We start from the raw sequence: 23,033 nt of genomic DNA, 5'->3' as shown, positions 1-23,033 counted from the left end.
GATCACCGTACTGGCAAAACAAAACAAAACAGTATTTTTATTTAATATGAGGATTTTTTTCTCTCATTGTAACTTTTTAAGCTCTTCAGCAGGTGTCTGTATAGTGACAGTTACTAGAATAGACACGTAATGGTAAATGTGGATGTTAAGTGCACTTTATAGCATGGTTGTTCAGGACTGTTTCGGGTACCTTACTGCTTCATTTGGCACATGTGTGCCCAACAGATACCTCTGATAGATGTGAATAATGTTCTTTTCACAAATCCTTCCCTTCTTGAGCAAGTTTCTTGCACACTACCTTACAGAACCTCATGGTTAGTAGAATCTGATATTGGGCTTCATGACAATTATAAACCTAAAGCATTGATACCCACTTAATTACTCTTGTTGGCCATGGCAGTAGTGTTGGCAAAGAACACAAGTTAAACAAAAGCACCCTTGCCCAAATTACATGAATTCCCTGAATTGAAATTGTGGCTTTCAAAGCTTACTTTTTGGCCTCCTAAATCCTGCAAACCAGTTTGTAATATTTATTCTACAGCTGTGCTTAAACTGGCTGATCTATAATTGCTAAAGTTTCTCTTTCTGACGATTAATTTAAGCAAATTGCAAGCTTTAGATTTTCGCAGTCAAATATCAGCATCAGTAGCTGCAGACTGTGTAACAACTAGTCCAAGAGAGAGATCTTGGAGAACTTCTAGGTAGGGAAAGGGAACCATCTGCAGATCTCTTACAGAAAATAAGCTGTACCACCAGAAAGTGTTTTGGAAACTATTCCTATAAACACGTTGTTTTGTAAGAAGCCATCTGGTCAGTCAGAGCCGTCTGTGTGCAAGTGCAGCTGGGTAGGAGAGCTCAGGGATCCATAGCGCTCAGTTACCAGTCATGAGCTTTGAAACAAAGCCTTAGTGGAGACCCCTTTTAATGGTGTGTTATTCCACTGTGTACAGTGAGAGCTGCAATGCTCCAAAACAGGATCTGCCTTTTGGAGTGGCAGAGTACTGGAAAAGCCCATGACATTTCCACAAAGAGAACTTTTCAAGTTAACGTTCTCCATGCATCTGAAGGCAGGTTTCAGGTAGGTAGTGTAGTGTGAGGGCTTTGAGCAGATGGGATTGTGTGCTATCTATATTGACAGGTTCTCACAGCCCAGATCACTTGTGCTGTTTTTTTTTATTTTATTCTTATTTTTAAATTAGAATTTGAAATGTACAACTAAAGAAGGAAGTCCTTATTTAAATACCTGTCCCTAGAATGAGTAGTAACTGATTAATGGGACTAAAAAATCCTATGTAATCTCTTATTTATAATATATTTCTATTGCATTTATCATACATTTGGAAGTTGCACACTATGCAACTCTGGCACTTCATTAGGTTTTTGGAGCCATACTGTTCTACCACAGGGTGAGGTTACTTCTCCTCCTGTCTTTCTTTGTTATGTTAGAAGGAACTTAAGGGCTTCTGACTGACTTTAACCAGTCTGCATGGCAAAATATATCACTGGAAACTACACTAGCCTGGCCTGGGTGACATGACTTGGACAAAACTCAGTCTGGAGGTTCATGAGAAGTTCGTATCTCTACTTCGAAATAATTATATAGGGTCATGAAACTGGTAGACACAGTTTATAAGAGAGAACTTCAGGTACAGACAAGAATTACGTAAATTCAGAGTGTATGTTCAAGAGAAAGTGTTTGACTTGCCATTTTCAGCTTGTATTATACTATAAGGGAAGCTTTATTAAGATACTTGGCAACAATGCAGATCATCTGAAAAATCACACTTTCTCAAGAATTTCTAGTATGTGGACGAATGGAAGATCTCACAGAGTAGTAAGTGCGTATTTATTTGCTGTATGAAGGCAGCACTCTCCAGTGAGAGCATGACTTAAGTGGTTTTATACCCAAGGGGCTGAGTAGCATGACCTGATGGGTTAGCTGCATCTCCTTTTAGTCAGGGCAACCTGTGTTCTCTCTTCAGCTCCCACTGAAATGGTATTTTTCCAGTGTGCTTGATAGAGACAAACAACAAACGATTCCTGTAGGTCACTGTGCTTCCGTTTCCTACTGCTCAGAGTCACAGTGGGGCACAGCCAGCACCAGCCCAATGATGTTTCTGTGCTGTAGCCGATCCATCAGGCCTTGGTGCAGAAGTAATCGCTCCAGGTTAAGAAAAGGACCTTTTTCATATTGGGTGGTTTTCTCTGACATTTGCAAATATTTTTGGCACAGGATAGCATTTGCAATTTGGCATAGTGTATTAATGCAATCCACTGTCAGAAATACCACAAACTAAGCTCTCAAACATGGGTTCATGATGTTAGCTACAGATCTCCCGAAATGTCAATGTCTCCCTTTAATTGCCCATGAGGAATCTTTTGTGGAAAGAAAAAGAAAAGGGGGAGGGGGAGAGAGAAGGAATTAGGACTGAAAATACACTGTTCTTTAAATCAGAACGTGTGTGTGTAAATATGCTTTCATCTGTGAATTTTACTTCATTACAAGAATGGCAGGTTTGTTTGTTTGATTTTTTTAAATTAATTTTCTAATGAGTCATAGAATGGTTTGGGTTGGAAAGGGCCTCAAGATCATCCAGTTCTAACCCCCTGCCGTGAGCAGGGATGCCTCACACTAGACCGTGTCACCCAAGGCTCCGTCCTACCTGGCCTTGAACACTGCCAGGGATGGGGCATTTACCACTTCTTGGAGCAGTCTGTTCCAGTGCCTCACCACCCTCACAGTAAAGAGCTTCTTCCTTATATCTAACCTGAGTTTCCACTATCTCAGTTTGAACCCATTACCCTTTTTCCTATCACTACAGTCCCTAATGAAGAATCCCTCTTCAACATCCTTGTAGGCCCCCTTCAGATACTGGAAGGCTGCTATGAGGTCTCCACATGACTTTGAAGTTCTTCTCTTCAATTGTTAGATTTGGAGTATTGCAAGAAAAGACCTATTCTGTAATTCTTATTTCACTGGATATAAAACCAAAAGTAAGGTCTAACTGCTTTTCCATGGTGGAAAAGGTTTTGAGGAGTGAAAGAGGCTTTGCTGAGAGATGGATATGTAAGCTTTATTCTTTTCTCTTAGCATATAAACCAGGAAGGAATAGTCATGAAGACGTGGTTCAGAAAAATCTGTTTATACACCTTATATTGCAGTTTTCCAGTGCTTATCCATGTTCCTTCCTGTGCAACACCGACAGTAATGGATAAATGGATGCATCCATTCAAATACATGAAGCAAATAATCTTCATAAGGGAGGTATCTCTGTACTTGTGCATGTGCTTGGCTTTAATCCACACCATAACAAGTTTGTTTATGCCTCAGTGCATGGTTTTTCAAAAGGAGGTGGGTTTTTTCCTCATTTGAAGTTGTATTAAAATATATTTCAGCAGCCATCAGTTTCTCATGTGAAAGCAGCATGAATTAGCTGCAGGCCATCGCTGAAATTCAAAACATCCTCCAGAAGCTTTGTTCCTTGGTTTTGTTGATCTGCCAGCTATAAACATAGTCCATTCAATTCTGTTGTATTTCAGCTGCTATTTTTATGGTGTATCTTCAATGCATTTGGCACTTCTGTGATGATAGCAGAATCCATGAAGAATTAGCTGAAGGATGCTAGAATAAGTTGGTGTAATTATAGGCACTCATCTATTAATAACAAAAATTAATGGTTGCATGCATACTTCTCTGCAAGAAAGTGGTTGTTGCTAGTTTTTAAGAAATGTTCTTTAGACAGCTTATGAGATCACCAGTACCTTCTCTGTAGGTACAAATTAGGCCAAGTATCAGGTCAGAAATGCAAAATTAGCTGGACTGTTGAGGTTTGTGCAGGTGTAACAGAGGCAGCCTCATCACACAGTTCTGGTTCACTTGCAGCATGCAGAGGTTGCACAGGTATCCTTTCTACATTTGGTCCCCTTGCTGTTTCAGCATGTCCCTAACCCGGGGACTGGAGTACTTTGCAGATTTACATCAGTCTAAGTATAACATCGGGTTATTCTTGGCTATGATGCTGTAGTCAGAACAGCTTGCAGATTTCCTAATGCAGATCTGCTTTATAGTGAAACAGGCTTCTTCAGTTTACTCTTACTAAAATAACCCAATTTTAGACAGAAATTACAGGAAGGATTTGTACTGGGTTGGTTGATGTCACTGTCTCCAAGAGCAAACCAGGGTAATTTTTCTTCGAATCTTCACCTACTAATTACACAGTCCCCCAGGGTTTGATTATACCAACAGCAGTATGAAGGTTTATTTTTAGGTGAAGATTTTAAAAGTGTAAGACAATTATGCTTTAGAGTTTAGTAAAACGCATGATACGTAGTAATCAGGACCGCTAATGAGTGTGTCTGCAGGGGTTGCTGTTCACTGTACACAGTGTTAGAAATCAGTGCCTTGTAAACAGTTTGCATAAAATTGCTTAATTTTGCAACTGCAAAATGGGCCAAAGAGCCTGTTTCTTACTGTTCCATGTCTGGTATAACTCTGAAGTTTCTGAAATTTTATTCTGACTTTTAAGAGTTCATAAGCCAGTTCTTTATAGGAGATTTAATTTGTTAGTCTTAATACAGTTTCCGGGTAAATAAATACACTGAACAGCTCTGAATGTCTGTCTCCTTTAAAAATCTTTCAGTGGGAGACTCCTACATATTAAAAGAGATAAATCCTGAAGCAGTAGCTGCTGACAGTAGCTAGGTATGACCAAAGGGGAATAAAATGGGGCTGGTTTGCATTGTCAGGCAGACTGAATATTTTATCATATTTGTACTGTTAGTGCTGCAGCAGAGTCAAATGCATCTAAATCCTGAAGGCTCTGATAAAATCCAGTGCTGCCTCGTAAGCACAGGGCAGCTGTATGTATAAGATTAAAACCGATTTGTGTCTAACTGCAGAGCTGTTGATACTGCAGTTGAGTGAATATCACCTGTGCACTTTGTAGGGCATAAATAGTCTTCATATTGCATCAGGGCAGCCGTTTGCTTTTCAGGTGGGTGCAGTTGTATTCAAGGGGGAGCATGCTGCATTTGGGTTCTTCTGAGACTTTTCTCCTGTTGCTTGAAAGGAGAACTACCCTAACAAAGATAAAATTCTGCATCATCATACTGCCTTCTGGTGCAGTATCCATTCATATGTAGTACTGACTTCTCCAGAAAGATGCTTCACCAATCTATTTCTAAACCAGGGAAAGTGATACCTCAGCAGCTTTTTCAGTTTCCATTTAGCTCAACATTTATTCAGAGCCATAAAATGTCCTGTATCAAGGGTGGCTAGACTTTTAACACCAAAGACTTGACGTGGCCGAAAGCCACAGAACACAGAGGCAAGGAGAGGAGGAACTTCCTGGGGAGTTCATAGGTAAAAGATGAAAATGCGCTACAGAAGCAAATACTTTGGGTAGCAGCAGGCTTCTTTATGTAGCTGAGAGCTGAGAATATTCAGCAGCTCCTGAGCTGCTACTCCCCAGTTGCCAGGCATGAGCTCCAGTGCTGGAGTTGCACTTAAATGCCTGCCAGGAATATGAGAGTCCAGCGGGTCACTGTTCTGAATTGATTTTTCTTTCATACTCTGGCAAGGAGCAAGCTTATGGTAAATTTTGCTTATTTTTATTCCAGACTCAGTGGCAAAGTTACATTTGCATTAAAGAAGGGACTAAGGTGGTGTACTTTTTAAAGATTCTGAATCTGATGATACCTAGAGAACTGACCCCAAAATTTCAGGAGATCATGGCCAGCAGTGTGCTATGCATTTAACTGCACTGGAGTAGAGAGAGCAAATTTTGCTTCCTGTTAGCCTAATTTGGAGTTGGAATTCAAAAAAGAGATGAGCCTTTATTTGTCAGTGCTGTTTTCTGTCTTAACAGAGAAAAGAATTGAAATCTGACTCGAAAGGAAATGTGATTTTGATTGCTTATTACTGTGGTCGTCTTTTTGCTGTCGAGCCTGATCCTAGCTTAGTGTCTGTCTAATCCATCAAGAGCACTGCAACCCTGGGCTGGCCCCCAGCGTCATTTACTGGGCAGTGTCGTACCTCCTTTGATTAGATTCTCTTTCTGTGTTGGATTAAATGTAAACATTACTCCTTGTCTTCATTACCAAGAACAAAGTCGGCATTTCCCGTGTTATTCTGTGGACAGTACTCGATTCTGCCCTTTATTTACACATTTTCCCGTCTTGATTACTTTTGTTTATTTAGAGAGTACAGGGTTCATTCACTATGCCAAGTCTCAACTGTCTCTCTGTGGTTCTGTTTCCAGGGGCAGGTGAAGTATTTTCTATGTGTTACCCAGCTCAGTGTGAGTATTTATACATTTATTTATTTATTTTCGCTTAGGGAAAAGAAAAAATAATAGGCTAAAATGAAGAACAATCTGAGAGCTCCCAAAGGTTAAAATTCAGACCTAATTTTTTGAGTGTTTAGCTCCTGGATCACTATTAGTATCTCGCTGATGTAGTGCAGTAAGGTGTCCTTAGTATTTAAAACTAAGAACAAACTCCCGAAAGAGTGATTGCTATAAAGCACTGTTCTTTACTGTTATTGCTGACATGCTTTCCAGAAGAGGGTTGTGATTCTCTGGGATTCTGTGAGCAGTGTTTGTTTGTCCCTTTTTCTCCTTCATAGTTATTACTGTTAACATGACTTCCATTTTAATCTAGACCTGTCCCTGGGAATGATCATGGCAGCTGTTTTCAGCCTTCTTGCATGTGTTAATATCATGCTGTGATCTTCATGAGAAATGAAGATGCTTGAGAGAAGCAGCTGATACTTCTTAACTTCATGGAGCAATTAAAACTCAAGCACTTGCTTGGAAGATCAAAACATGTTTTGATCACAACTTTTCTTTATCATTCCATTTGCTTTTATGGTAGTTTTAAAAGAAGGGGTTTGTTCATAAAATAATAATGGCAGTTTTTTGTGCAGGTTGTTTTTATGCTGCTCAGTTTGCTTGCAAAACTCGCAAGTTGCATTATTCCCATGTAGACTACTGAAACTATATTGAAAAGTGTAGCTACTAGTGCTTGTTGGCAGATACTCTTGCCTGGCTGAATGTGGAGCAAAGTTGAGTGAAGGAGCATGGAGGGGACAAAGTGTCTCTACAGGAAACAGCAGCAGCAGCTCTGAACGAATGCACTAGCAGCTGTTTGCTGTTGGTGTGAATGGGAATGGGGGTCTGGTAACTGCACTGTGTTACTCCCAGAGCTGAGTTGTCCGGGCTCCAAGGTTTAAAGTCAGACATGGTGAAGGAAGGCAGGAATATGCACTGAGTTTGCAACTGGCATTAGGCAAAGGGACCTCACCTGGAGTACTGTGTCCAGGTCTGGAGTCCACAGTACAGGAACAATTTGGTCCTATTGGAGAGGATCTATAGCAGGGCCACAGAAATGATCAGAGGGATGGAGCATCTCTTCTATGAGGAAAGGCTGAGAGAGTTGGGGTTGTTCAGCCTGGAGAAGAGAAGGCTCTGGGGAGACCTTACTGTGGCTTTTCAGTGCTTAAAAGGGGTCTATAAGAAAGATGGGGAAAGACTTTTTAGCAGGGCCTGTTGTGACAGGACGAGAGGTGATGGTTTTAAACTAAAAGAGGGAGATTGAGGCTGGACGTGAGGAAGAAATTCTTTACAATGAGGGTTGTAAAATCCTGGCACAAGTTGCCCAGAGAGGTGGTGGATGCCCCATCCCTGGAGACATTCAAGTCCAGGCTGGATGTTCTGGGCAACCTGATGCAGTTGAAGATGTCCCTGCTCATTGCAGGGGGGTTAGATGAGATGAGCTTCGAAGTTCCCTTCCAACCCAAACTCTTCCGTGATTCTGTGAGTGTATTGGCGAGCTCAGTGTCTGCTGAAGGAGAGGGATGAACAGGTAGGAAAAGAAATGCTTTTAGGTTTCAGACTTTTTCTTCTCTGTGATGTTGGTAAAGTTAGGCAAATTAGAGGAGATGGCAACCCTTTCTTTTCCCCCACCCGCCTCTTCTCCCAAAAGGTGGTCAACTTTGCATTTTTGTGATCTGTAAAGCAGAGGGTGGGTAGCTCACAAGTGTTGATATATATATATATATATCAACTCCTTTTACTGGCTTCTGAGCCACACTGTCTTGAGACCGCACTTCCTGCAGGCTTCCTGTTGTTACTTCCAGTGCCAATCGTATTGATTATGAGCTGCTTAAAAGTTGATTTGGTAACCTGTCTCCATTCCATGTCATTTCTGTGTGCAAGCAGTTTGTGCAAATGGAGGAGGAATTGCTTGGCTAGTCACTGCAATGCACTGCTATCTCAGCACATCAAAATTGCTACTTGTCAAACAAAAGTTTTACTCCTTTTATTTTCACATATATGATGCATTGTGAATCCTGATGCACGACTTCATTTTTAAATACCTCAATATTTTGAAGAAAAATGTATCCTAGATCTGTCTGTGCTTTCTTTAAAGATGATCATTATGGTACTAGCAGGAAAAAATATATCCAGGTGTTCACTGAACACTGTTCTTATGAAATGAGATCATACAATTTTGTTATTATATGCACAGCCTTGGAACATGATCTGCTTCTGAAGCATTGGTTCATTAAATTACCTGTCTAAGGAAAGTGGTAGGTTATGCTGCTTGCACAGAGCCAGCTAACCCCAACAGAACAAAATGTTGGTGATTTCTAGGTGGAAATGGATGCTGTAGCCCAAATTCCTGCCTTTCAGCTAATCAGTGAAATACACAAACCAATTATAGCAATTATAAGTAAATCATGTATTCTGATGAACTTTCTTTTACATGTGTGTTCAGTGGTTTCTGGCTTTCTAGTGAGTTGTGAAGAGATCATTTGTGTGAATAACATATTTATGCATTATGTTATTCTAGCAGAGGCAGCACAAGAAGCAGAAAGGAAATGTTCCCAAATGCAGATATCATTATGTATTAGAAAACCAAGAAACAAGACTTCAGGTATTTCTCAGATGTAAATTCAGGAAAGGTCATTTTACAGGTTTCTGAGCATTTCCTGAATGAGACTGTATTTCATCCAAAATCAGTCGTAGGTATTATTCATTGTATAGTCTATAGCTAATGGATATAAAACATTTGATGTACTGTAACCATTCAACTTCACAGTAAAGTTAGTGGAAGCAAACAAAGATCCCATCATCAGTATTAGGTACAGTGTCATGGTTTACAGAAATATTCAAATATCAGTTCAGATGATGCTTATGAAGGAAATTTTCATACTGCTGTGGAAACTGATTTGTAGCACAAGAACATTCAAGTTAGGATCATTCAAATTATAACAACTGGAAGCATGATTCTGTGTTTGTAATTATTTCACAGCAGGAAGAGATTGAATACGTCACTGAATACTGTGTTGTGCTGTACAAATATGTATGTGGAAGTAGAAGGAGTTGTATATTAATTGAATAGTTGGATAGAATATTAGAATTAATGCTTTCCATCTCTTGATCAATTCAGATCTAAGCATGATAGGAAATTATTTGTTTTTTAACCTGACAACTTTAATAGCATCTTCAGGATTTTCAGTGACAGAGTGGGCTATAGAGGGATTATCTTACCCATATCTGTAGAGTCCTGCATCTGGGCAGGAACAACCCCAGGTTCCAGTATAGGTTGGGAAACGACCTGTTAGAGAGCAGCGTAGGGGAGAGGGACCTGGGGGTCCTAGTGGACGACAGGAAGACCATGAGCCAACACTGTGCCCTTGTGGCTAAGAAGGCCAATGGCATCCTGGGGTGTATTAGAAGGGGGGTGGTTAGTAGATCGAGAGAGGTCCTCCTTCCCCTCTACTCTGCCCTGGTGAGACCCCATCTGGAATATTGTGTCCAGTTCTGGGCCCCTCAGTTCAAGAAGGACAGGGACCTGCTGGAGAGAGTCCAGCGCAGGGCAACTAAGATGATTAAGGGAGTGGAGCATCTCCCTTATGAGGAAAGACTGAGGGAGCTGGGTCTCTATAGTCTGGAGAAGAGGAGACTGAGGGGTGACCTTATTAGTGTATATAAATATATAAAGGGGGAGTGTCACGAGGATGGAGCCAGGCTCTACTCAGTGGCAAACAATGATAAGACAAGGGGTAATGGGTACAAACTGGAACACAAGAGGTTCCACTTAAACTTGAGAAGAAACTTCTTCTCAGTGAGGGTGACGGAACACTGGAACAGGCTGCCCAGGGAGGTTGTGGAGTCTCCTTCCCTGGAGACATTCAAAACCCGCCTGGACACATTCCTGTGTAACATTATCTAGGTGTTCCTGCTCTGGCAGGGGGATTGAACTAGATGATCTTTCCAGGTCCCTTCCAATCTCTAGCATACTGTGATATCTTTCTGTTTCTTCTGTTACTAGGTAACTATTTAAACATCCCAACTCAGTCATCTGAATTAATAGCTGGAGATCGCTGTTTCTCATTAATAATTGTATTTCTTTCTACAAAATTGGGAGTGATGGCAGAACTGTGGCTCCAATTATTTTTACACTTCAGCAGCTGGAAACAAGGATTTTACCTAGATCACTGCAAAGCAGGAGTTACTAAGGTGTGTAAAAAGATTTGATGACATCAGAGTCGTAGTTAATAATGCCACTAAACAGGTATTTTAGCTGATTTTAATTGGCAGAAGAAGGTGCTGAGATTTGCTGTATTGGCAAGTCAGAATTAGTTCTCATGTGTCTAAGAAGAATCTCTTAGTGTAAGTATAGGCATTGTTTTGAGGGGGCTGCCTGCCTGAATCCAGTTTACCACATTAAATATTGGGGTCATGTCCAAAAATTATCATATCAAACAGCACTATTAATAATGCAAGAAACTGGTGAAACCAAATTTATCTGCCAGCTAATGCCTTTCTTCATGAGGTATGTTTAATACAACTGAAGCAAAACTAGAATCAGGAATGCCTCCACAGATGCTTTTGCATGTGAGATATATATATATTAAAAAAATATCCTGAGCTTTGCTACCCTCCCAGGATGTGCTTGTTACTTCTGCTCTCTGATCTCTGGCTGGTACAAGAGTATCTCCAGTTACAGACATGTTATATTCTTATGAGAAATTCCTCTCTAATTTTATCTTGAAGACAATGAGATGGGAAATAAATTTTTTAATTTAAATGTTCGCAGTTATCAGCTGAGAGAGTACTGCGGTTTCATATGCTAAATGCATAAAGAAAAAGACAAATGCAGTTTACATTTTGATAACACAGAAAGCAATGAATGAAAGGTATGAAGCTGATTTAGAAGAGCAGTTACTTAAGCTATTTTCTATAGATGTACCTCAGCCAGAACTTGGCACCAAGACAAAATCAATGAAGCTGAATTGATATCCAAACAGTGGACAGATCAATTGGGAATGCTTAAAAGCTAAACAATGATCTGGAAGGAAGAAGAAATTGATTGCATCAGTAGGTCGCTCTTTAATTCAGAATGGGACAAGGCGAGAGTGTAGAAAAGAACTTGAGCCTTTAATAGTTGAACATTCCACTGCTGAACATGGTAATGCCTAGCAAGTATCCGGCTGCCTGCCAGGCTCAGCCAGGAAAACTAAACCCTGGAAAGTCTTCAAGTGGCTATGAAGGTAAAAGAAATAAGAATGTTACATTAAAACTGAGCAGGTGAAACTCAGAGGTGTAGAAGAGAAAGTGAGGGCTTACCACAGGGATTTGCCCTGGCTGTCCTGGAGGAGTTGATTTAGAATAGCTACTCCCTGGTTTAGATTTACATATTTTAAATTTGTATTTTAATTTAAATAAAACTACCAGCTGTAGGTGAACCCTTATCTCAACCTCCCCAAAAAGTAGCCTAGAAACTGTTGCTGCTGAATGATACAAATGAGAGGATTTGCAAACACTGCATGTAGGTATGCTTGTGCCTTCTTCCTCAAACCCAAACACACATCAGCAAAAATAGATTCAGAAGAAGTGTCTCAATTTCATCTTCATGTGCATTTGCCAGAAATTGTGACAGGATCATTTTAAAGTCTTCATTAGCTCTGCCCAGTAGTTCATGAAATATCTGACCTGTTGAACAGACTAGAGGTTTAAAAAGGTGTTGTGTTTAGTGCCAGAGAGTCTGTAAGTATCATTTGACCTCAAAGCCAGAACCAAATTATTAATTCTAGTAACAGGAGGCGGAAGAGATGGGCAATTAATCTTTTCCTCCTGCTTGATTATCATGCATTTTGGGGGTGGATCATTTCTTTCCCAAATTTAATAGTTAAACTTCCTGGCTATTATTTGAAAGTCAGTATTTTAATTGTAGAGTAAAAAGCTAGAGCTGAAACAGACAAGTGAGGTGGCAAGTTTCCTTATCAGGTTTTGGAGGAGGGAAGATGGGAAGGGGCTTAAGAGATACACTTTTATAAATGTATGATTTCTTTTTAATACTCCAGCCTTTTTTCTCCATACATCATCTGTTTCCATGGAAGTTGGTCAATTTAATTTCAGCTCCAGTTTGCTTTTTCATGCTGAATGCATGAAGTTCTAATTCCTCAGCTCTAAGTTGGTTTCTTTAATCCTACATAACATAATGATTTGTCTCAGAATTTGGATTGCCTTTATGAAAATTAGCTAAGACATTTAAGACAAATTATCTCTAATTTGGTTATTAGATATAATCTCATTCTGCAGTAGCATCATTTAAATTAGCAGAATTACTTCTAGTTTTTGGCCTTCATTCACAGGCACTGGTGTTCATCTAATTATCCTAAGATGATCTTGTTAACCTCAGCCCTGCTTATCTGATATTAATTCATATCTATTCATTTTAGGGGAATTCATTTTACACCTTTGGTAATTTTTTCTTTGGGCATTTTTCCTACAGGAGGGAAAAGTGGCTTCCCAGTGAGTGACACTAGTGTCATGTTGAGGACATGCCAGCAGGAGGAGCTTGTGTATTGAAATGTACTTTCAATAGTAATGATAACACTGCTTTCTTCTGCAATGTGCATCTGTAAAGGAGCTGCCTGTCTGCCTGATAAAGCTAAAGTACTATCAGCAGTGGTATCATCATGATGGTAAATTAACCTATTTTAGATTGAGAAAAGCCCAATGAGGTGAAAATTTAATTTGATTCCATTGCGTACTTGATATTTAGATGCTTTTATGTTTATGTGTTCTGAAAAATACGTTTTAACACAGAATCAAGCTTCTGAAGACAGTATCTTACGCTCTATTAGAATATCAACACTGCATCACTGCAATTTTATAAATAGTGTAAAAATAATGACTAATAATATCCATGTTACTAAAAAAATCCATGCTAATGAGCACAGCTGAAATTGGATTCACATGATCAGAATTCTCTACAGCAATTTAGCCAGCCTTGCTGAGTTTCCAGATAAAAATCATAAGGCCAGGGTTGGAAGTTCAGTTATCCTGTGCTACCAAGTATTAATAACACACACTAAATACATTTTTAGTTTTTTCTTTTAGTGACAAGAAAAATAAGGAATTAAAGATCTAACTTGTTCATCTTGATACTAAAGAAGACAAGGATGTATACCACAGGTATTTGATGCAGTTTTTCATGTGAAGGACTTCCTAGTTACCCAGAAAGACTAAATACTATAATAGGAATGTGGTGAATTTTAATTTAGAAAAATCTTTTTTTCTTTTAACTAAGGTTATTTTAGAGTGTTGTGCTCAGAAATTTAGACAAGTAAGCCACTGCCATTAAAAACACAGAGTTTTGTTTTCTGTTAATATTTAGCATCTGAACTGGACACAATTTTTCTATACTGTTTTTCTGTTACTGTTTGTGACTAACAGCCAGTGTGTGCAGTGCAGTGGCTGCCAGTGGCTACCAGTGGTACAGCTGCCTTACCTTGCAGAAGGGCTCTGTTTCCTGCAGGTGAATTTTTCCCTTGGTCTCAGGACTTGTTAAATGCTTCTGCTTTGCTAAGGTCTCTGCCACGTGGGTGTTCGGATTGCCCAAGTGGAACTTGAGTGTGTCTATGGCTTTATCAGGGCTTTCTGACCCATGAAGAAGGTCACTCTGCAGAAAGAAGGGAACTACACAGAGTAAATTCAGTGGTTGTTTTAAAATATATCTGTATTTGTTTAACATGGCAAGAACAGCAGATGTGCAGTTCCTCCCCTGTGGATTTGTTAATGCATTCTGAAGGTATTTCAAGAGTTTGGGGGGACGGGGGGGCATGGGGGGGGTGGATTACATATAAAAATAAACTTAGCTCTGTATGCTGTGTAATCGTGTTACCCAGCTCAGTTGCAAAATCTAAAATTCAGTTTTATTTATCAATCTGTATGTAAGCAGTATAATTAAAAACCATGTGGAGTCCTCTACAAGAATGGTGAAAGTACAATGCTATCCCTTTATACTGTAGTTGTCCGAGGAGTCTATAGCCTCTGAATATCACCTAGGTAAGCTGGAATTTTCTGTTACTGCTTGTTTTTGATCTTAATGTACTTCTTGGAGTCTTTTCCAAAAGGGTCATTCATGTCAGGCTACAGTGTGTTGTGGGTCAGAAGAGATGGAAGAATTCCCAACAGGGATGTATTACTAATGTACCTCATCATGTTATGATACATCCATCCATAATTGGAGAATTGTGAAGTAGAGCATCATCCAAGCTCTTGTCTTTTTTGCTTGTACTTTTATCACTTCAAAATGCTTTTCCCACCATTTCTGAACTGTAACTCATAGAGAAATGCTTTTATCCTGTAATTTGCAATCTTTCATAAACTATTAGAAGTTCTACTAGTTCTCATTTTTGAAAGAGCCCATTCTGTAATTCATACTTGAATTACCACTAGAAAGAATGCAGTTCTGTGTAGTTGAAGATGTGTGCTGTACTTTGCAGTCATCTGCCAGGCTCTCGCAACATCTGCTTTTTACATGTTTGGAATAACTACTGAATAATTTACATATAACATAAACTAGCAATTTCTGTATTTTTTTTTTTTGTCTTCCTAGTGATATTGCAACTTCTGGAGAATCAGGGAGCAAAAGCAATCGCTCAAGAGTGACTACGCGCTTCCCCAAACTGTCTCGCAGCCACCAAAGAGAGCCACGAAGCCTGGAGCCACAGAGTGGTGATCTTTGACCCTTGTAACTGTGAATACTGACACCATGTACTTAAAGTTGTCCTGTGATTCCTTCCTTTTCTGTATTTATAATTTAAGGTCTTGAAGAGACTACAGCTGCATCAACTTAAATCCTGAAAAGAGATATTCATTACTAAGGGTCATATCCTGATTAACTACTTTGAAGGCAGGAATCGCTTTCTCAAAAGAATAGGAGGGCTCTTCGTGAGAACTCAGCAAACTATGAGAGGCATTTTCTTTGTTTTGTAAAGCCACATTGCACGTATTCCCCTTTGTTCTTCTGAAGTTCTTCTGTTCCTATGAATTCCTTGGTTTTATTATGTTGTCTTCCTTTCTACATGTATGTTTTTCTGTTCCAGAGAGACATGAGTATCATGCCAAGACAATTTTTTTTCCTTAGAACAGTTATGATTATCACTACTTAATATGTCAGAAGGATGTGCATTAAAGAACCTCACTAATTTACTAGCTTTTGTAAATAGAAAGACTGGTGGGTTTTTTTATTGTAAATCTCTGACACACAGAAAGGTTTTTAGAAAACTTGACAAAGTAGATGGCGAAAAACATTACAGGTGGGAAAATAGCTTTTGTACATTTGTAGTTAGATAACCTCAATAGCTTTCATTTGTGGGAAGTAATTCTTTAAAATCACAGAACGTAATAATTTTCTAGTGAAATTTCAGTCTTGCGGTAAGGCTGGGTGCAATATTACTGATTTCTAAAAACCACCACAAGGATACACAAAATTAGCATGGTATAAAACAGTGTTTTAAAGTGTTGGGGTCTGTGTTGTTATTAATTTGTTGCAGATGTTACTGAACACTCCCATCATTTACGCAGCAGCGTGGAATTCTTACTCTGATTTTGTAAAACCCTTCTCATGGTGATACTTAAAAATTGCCAGTAATGAAAGTGCCTATTACCCATCACCTCTTATTGAAAAGTAATTTGTAATGGTACTACTGTGAGTAAGTGAAAAAGAAATTAACAAGAATTGTTACAAGTGATGGAAGTCCTGACATGGATTAACTGGAATCCAGTTCAGTATCCATTAGCTGCACTGCCGTAGGCAGTTAATTATATGTTTGCTATCCTCTTCATTAAGTTTAAGCAGTGTACGTTCACATTTTCTATTAATTGTATTCTGGTTTTCCCTTGCATAAGAATATCTTTCTTAGAAGTTTTTTTGGATAATGTTCCTTAAATTGGTGTATCGTTGTCCATTCATTGCACTAAATTCTTATGTCAGTAGATACTGAAATCTAGCGTTACTCTGCAAAAAAAAAAAAAAAAAAAAAAGCTGATGATTACTAACAGATTGTTTGCCTCAGTGCTTTACTAAAGTTCTAGCAAACTGGAACTTCTGTTCTACAAACCTGTAACAATTGGGTGTTATTTAGTCAAGTAAGTGGCCCAGTCTTTTTCAGTGGCACTTCTTGAGTGAGGAGGGGTTCATTACACACAGTGAGTGGCTTCAGTGGTGCTGGAGTATGAACCCTAAGTGCTGGATTCCTATGACTGCATATGTGGCTTATAGATGGCACTGAATAGCAGACTGTGGCAAGGAGGAGTGGAAGTCACTCTTCGGGTCAGAAATTTCAGTAGGTGGAATACCACTAAGAATCCTGTCATAGAAATGAAATTATATTTTTCAGTCAGTAAGAGATCACATTTACAAAATAAAGAGGTAGATAAATAGGAAACCCAACAGGCCAGCCATGGAGCCAGCTGGTTTGTTTTCATTAAAAGATGAGTTACTGTTGGTGTTCTGTGTAAACTACAGCAGGACATTTATTTCAGAAGAAAGGAGAGGGAGTAGCTGGGCAGTTAATGCTCCTCCAGCCTCTTCAGTTGGATACACTGCTGATAGTTTATTTTGGTTTTGTTGGAAAGAAAAGTAGCTCTAATGATGGTCCCATTTTGAAACGATTCTAAATTGATTTTTCAGAAAGTAGACACTTGGTTAGTAAAAGTCTGACACACATCTATTAACACTGAATTGCAAGTAAATCTGAAAGAAAAGTGTATGGAAACCTTTGTGGTGTATCTGCCAGATGAAACTGTATTAATTTGCAGGAAATAAGTCACAAATTCAAATACTCCTTATTCAGAAAGCTACAATGGTAGGGAATCGTTTAGCACACACAAAAATTAAATTGTTTTTTTAGTTGTTCAGAAGGATTTTTTGTGTATCTACATTTGGCTCTTAAAATTATTCCATTCCTGATTATCTTGCTTCTGGTAGTTTTTAATGTATGTATGTAGATTACATAAAAAGTGCTAAACTTGTTTACTATGTACAAATCTTTCTTCGTTAACTTTAGTGAAATTGTGTATCAGCTCCCAAGACTGCAGTCTGCAAACAGCCTTCACTTTATGTTAGAAGATACCATCATGGGTGCATCACTAAGCCTTTTACGAGCTCATCTGTGATTTCTCTAAATCTCAGAAAATAATTAAATGAAAGTCTTTCTTCACAAGATAGCTTTTCCACTTGATATTTTGAAACTCAGTGAGGTACTTGCATGACTGTAAGGAGATACCCAGTGGTACGAATGCCCAAAATTTTAGCATCTTTTAGCATCTCAGAGCCCTGTCTTTGAGAGCAACTGTACTTATCTGTCACAAATCCCACTGCTGTTTGTCTGTTAGAATCAGCCAAGACTGTTGAAGAAGGTTGCCCCACTGACTTTAAGAACCAAATCAGTTACATTATTCTTACAGAATACTGGTAAGTGAAACAGAGATTCCATCCATTAAATTCTTTTACCAGTTATCTAATTCCATACCTGTAGTTACGATTTTTGTATAAATCTGATTTTCTTTGGTACTGACCGACAACTCTTAAACCCTTGTCCGTGGTCAGAAGCTGATGCATCATGAGTTGGTGGGTTCTACCAGTTCTTGTTGGCACCTTTGACCAGCCTGTGGTCATCACAGACCAGAGGGCTGTGGACAGGAGAGTCCCTGGCATTGTTCCTGTAAGCCTCTGGCTGTAGCGGCAAAAAGGAATTAGTAATACCATTTCCATTTCATTCCTTATTCCTGTTTTCATCTGTAGGCATATGAGGTCTCTGGGGCTGCTCATCTGGAACCTTAGTGACTATTCAAAATAAATTGTAAAACTAAGTGGCACTACTTTTATTTTAATGCCATTCTTCAATTGCATACAAAATGAACAGTTTCCTGGAAACACAAGGCAGGCAAAACTCGCATCTCTTGCAGATGTGATTGTTTATCAGTATTCATTATGTATTGGCTATGGAGTTTCAGAATCTCATTTATTTAGAGATTCTGTCATTCATGGTAGAGAATGGATTGCATCAACTTGGCTCCTGCATTATATCAAGTTTCTCAGTAACACCAGTAATTTTCCAAGGTTTCTGTGAGGCAGGATATTGACACAGATATAAAGGCTTAAACTGATACAGCCATTAAGTCACATACTCTTAGGAAGATTAATAACTTCAAAGCCAGACTTTTTTATGGAATATATTGTTGATGTGATAGTTGTAATCAAATTATACCATCTTACAGAACCTCCTGCAAGTATAAACCGTCATGATTGGATTAATACAAGTATTTAGAGAAAGAGCACGGTGGTATTAAAGATTACTGGCTCAAAAGCATGACCTACTGCTAAGGTAATGTTTTATTGTATAGAACAGTATCTGGTAGCTGTCAAATTAATAAGAACCTACTAACAAATGGGGATGACTGACTCAAGAGCATCAAGCTAATAATAAATTAAGACTTGGTGAACCCCAGATGAACTAATGATACTGTCTGTCACACATATGAATGATGTAAAAATGTGATATTTTGTTAACAGAATCACTTATTAATACTTTCAGATGAGGATATCATTCTTTTTCCTTCAAAGCACACAGGCATCTCAGTTCTGCTGTAAGTTTAATGCCATTTCAAAGGCTCAAATCCCCCACTCCAAAGCATGTTTTTATTTAATATTTTTTTAATTCTGAGAACAGAATCTCTACCTGTGGATAGAATACACTTACCTGCTTGAAGTTACTATGAGAAGCCTGTGGAACACTTGTTTAAAAGAAATAAAAAGACAATTTCACCAGATTGTGCTCCTATTCACCCTTGCAAATCTACAACACTGTGCTTTTCTAGCTGGAACTCTAGTATGTATGAAAATAAACATGTTTAACATGACAACACAATTTTCTCTGTGGAAACAATAATACTACTGTATTGGAGCTTGACTCACTTCTGGAAAAGGTTAAACAACTCCGTAAAGTAAAGAATTTCTCTCTGTCAGTTTCTGTAGATTAGGATATTTCAGTCAGCACCCTGCATCACATGCAATACCAATTTGATGATTATTTAGTCATTTCAGTAGTTTCTTAGCATGAGATATTGAAAGAATCACTCTAATATATGGAATTATATATATGAAATATTGAATATGTTTTAAAATACCAGTTAAGCTGCTTTGCATTTCACATATTGACTGGAAGACAAAACACTTGTTCTACACAGTGGTCTGATGCTGTACATTTCATTTAGTTCTTATTCTGCGTCAACTGTGTTAATGATCCAGTTATCGATAACTTAGATTGTTTCTTTTTTTAAAAATAATCAGAGCATACTTCTACTTAATAATAATGGCTTAGGTTTTGGTTAATGATGGCATGAATTCATACCAGCAAAAAGTACTGAAATGTTTAGAGAGGAATGAATTTTCCAGATTTACAAATTTCTGCAAATACCTGGACTTAAATAACATTTTTTACTGCATTGGAATGAATGTATTGCACTTCATGTAGGGGGAATTAGTTTCTTTAACAAGAGTTCAAGAATTATGTCCATGCCATGACAGAAGTTGAACTGTGGTAGTTGGTTTTTTGAGTGGTGTGATAAACATTTAAGAAGCTAAAAGTTATAGAAATGTAAATGTGGTTGAAATTCTTAACTCTGAAAGGCTGCACATTCTTCCTTACTTAACACTGAGATAAATAACTGTCTTGTATGTGGGACCAAACCTGTTGGCAATTGAAGAACCTGGATTTCCCTTTTGAGTTGGGGAAAAGATTTTTGTTGTTGCTGTTAGACTCTAGGGAAGATAGTATTAATTCTGAAGCATATATATGTACAGTATTCACACAAATATTAATAAACTGTAATATTATTTTAACTTGTTATGCTAATGTTTACATTATAGAATTTTTAAGCAAATGTGTATATATATATAATTTTCTAAATACTTTCTTGTATTTTTTTTTAATATCCTGTGGTAATTTTGTTGTAACCTGGTTGAAATATGCTACTTTACCAAGAAGAAAATAAACAATAACATCTTTCTTGTTTGAATTTGAGCATCTTACACCTTATTTGTTCTATTTAGCGGGTTTGTAATTGCTTCTGTGTTTTATGTTCGTTTGTTCCAGTGTTTCTAGAATGATGTATGTAGCTATGAGACTTTGATTTGTTAAAGTGTTAATATTTCATCATAGAAGAAATAGTATTTACTGGAAGAAATGGTGAACATTTCAGTTTATTAGATAAACCGCTTATTAGATAAACCACTTACACAAACAAGAAGGGAACAATGCCATGTGAGTGCTTGTCTTGCATGTTGCTTACTGCAAAAAACCTGCACTGAAGCTACAGGAGATCTACGAGGAATTAAATGGCATACATGTAATTTCAGTATAACTGGTATTTAAATACTGAGATCTACACCTTTTCCATGTCTGTGATGCTGTTTTGTTCTGGAAGTTCCACTCTGCCTCTGATTTTACTGTTTTTTTTTAGGAAGCAAGAATTCCGCCGCTGTTCTGAAGCCTGTCTGAAGGTCTGCAGTGTGCATGCAAGCTGAGAAACTCTTGGAGAGTGGTGACTTTTATGGCCACTGTCTTCAACAGGAAAAACTTCTGAGGGTAACTTTTCATTGCTGCAGCAGAGCAGGGGGCACTTGTCCTCTGTTGTTTCTGCCCATGTCCAGTGAGACATATTCCATGCTGCAAGCCAGGATCTTTTAGGAAAAGATGCTAAAAAAAAACCTTGGATGGGATTTTTTTGGTTTGGTTTGGGTTGGGTTGGGGTTTTTCTTGGGGGTTATGGTTGTTTGGTTTTTTTTTGCAAGGATTGATCTAACATGCTTTTATTATTTTGTGCTCTTTGGCTTTCTTGCATTCATTTCTGACATACGTACATTTGATTTCCTTTTATTGAGCTAAGATACATCTGGATGTTAAGTCTGACACTTCCATATCCAGTTCATCACTGGATGCTTCCATACCATGTGAAAACAAGCTGCTAGATTTGGACGCTTCATTGTAAAGGAAAATTTTCAATTGGAGGTGTGGGATACATTTAATCAATTTCCACCAAGCAGACAAAGCTGTAATATAACAACACACCAGTGTTAGTAGATTCCTCATACTCGCAATATGGGCTGCTGATTAAGTGAATTACAAATTTTCAAGCCAGTACCATTATACAGAGTTCTAATTAGTTGAGCTGCTCATGTTAAAAACATTTGTACAGAAAGACACTTGCTGTCAAATTCATAGTGATGTTTAGGTACCCACATCTTTTCTAAGCTGTGAGAGGTTAGGTGGCTTAATAGGATTTAGCTGGCAGAACTGTTCCTCTAATTTATGTTGGCAATCCATAGGGGTTTGTTGTGTCTAAGCAAATGTGGATGAGACTTTTTAAGCAATTCTAATACTGCTACTAGCCACTAATAGTTACAGAGTATAAGCTTTTCATATCCCAATTGTTCAAAATACTCAGCAAAATTATGCTTTAAAAGTTTTAATAATTTCAGGCCATGGGGGGGGGGGGGGGGGTGTTTGTTTTTTTTTTCATTTCTGTCTGCTTTAGGTATTAGACCACAGTTAGCCTCTGGTTATTGCCAGGGACTTGCCTTCACTCTGTAAGAAGCCAAAGGTCTCCTTGTACCAGATGCACAGCATTTCAGTACTGCAAAACAAGTATCTGTTCTGAATGGGTGTTTCTTGGCCACTTGAGCTTTGTTTTCTAGTCTACCAGCATGTGTCTCAGTCTTCGAAGAGTTGTGGGAAGAGTAAAATCTCATCATTAAGGGAAAGGCAACTAGATTCAAAAGCCTGGGCCAGAGAAAGCTGGGAAAAAAAAAGGGTTTGTGCAATGATCTGTATGTGCATGTGGCTGAACCACTTTTCAGTGGCTGTCTGAATATTGTCCCAGTGCCTTGTCCAGATGCTTAGATGCTGCTGCTTAATTACTGCTTTCAAAATCCCAGGAAGAGCAAGGTCATTTAAAGCAACTACTGTTTTTTCTGTGAATCCAGGCAGATTCAAGTTGCATATGGGGAGTTGTAATAGCTTGGCATTTCTGCATGGGCTTACAGAGTTTAAAGATTTTCTCTTTTCAGGAAAAGACCTGCACAGGGTTTACTGTCTCTAAGGGCAGTTTCCCAGGAGGTCCTGTAACTCCTTGAAGAGCTGGAACTTGGCTTTCCTAAGGCTCAGGATGGATGCAGTGATCTGTACTGCAACAGTAGGCTTTTATGCTGTGGTTTCTCAGTACCATGATGATAACTTTCTTTTTACTTTAAATTCAACAATATCCATACCATTTTCAAGCCCTTTTTTAATTTCCTAGTGGTTTAGAGTTGCTCACCCAATTGCATATACCTAATCCTATACACTGGATTTGTCACTGCTAAGTAGGTACATCTTTATTTTTAAAGTGATCTTATATCCCTACTCCTATGCAGCTCATAATTGTTTCAGTCACTTAGGCCATTTATTAATTGCACCAGATGTCCTTCCCATAGAGCAAAGGGATGTGCTTTGCCCTGGCTTTGTGTCCTACAGAAGACAGTGAGCCTTTTGTGCTTATTGGTTCTGTTCTAAATGCCAGGCATGCAGCAGTTTATGCTTGTTCATTGTATATGAAGCTTCATGTACTCTTTTTGTGTGCACTTGAACTTTTGATTTTTACACCTTCCTGTGTTGAGCTTGTGATATA

The 23,033-nt window shown here is 38.5% G+C and overlaps 1 protein-coding gene across 1 annotated transcript in view; it reads left to right on the top strand.

Annotated features, from left to right (window-relative positions):
- The window catches only part of SNX29 (sorting nexin 29), a 121,854-nt gene extending 101,457 nt beyond the window's left edge, over nt 1-20,397 (top strand). The window contains exon 21 of the mRNA XM_062611847.1: nt 14,917-20,397. Within this exon, the coding sequence (XP_062467831.1) occupies nt 14,917-15,046 (130 nt within the window). The 3' untranslated portion in view covers nt 15,047-20,397. The remainder of the gene's footprint in view (nt 1-14,916) is intronic.
- The last annotated feature ends 2,636 nt before the right edge of the window (nt 20,398-23,033 follow it).

Source organism: Pezoporus occidentalis, unplaced genomic scaffold (assembly GCF_034315485.1).
Source record: "Pezoporus occidentalis ecotype Australia unplaced genomic scaffold, CSIRO_AGI_Poc_V1 ctg158, whole genome shotgun sequence".
NCBI classification, from domain to species: Eukaryota; Metazoa; Chordata; class Aves; order Psittaciformes; family Psittacidae; genus Pezoporus; species Pezoporus occidentalis.
This window is presented reverse-complemented; position numbering and strand designations above follow the sequence as displayed.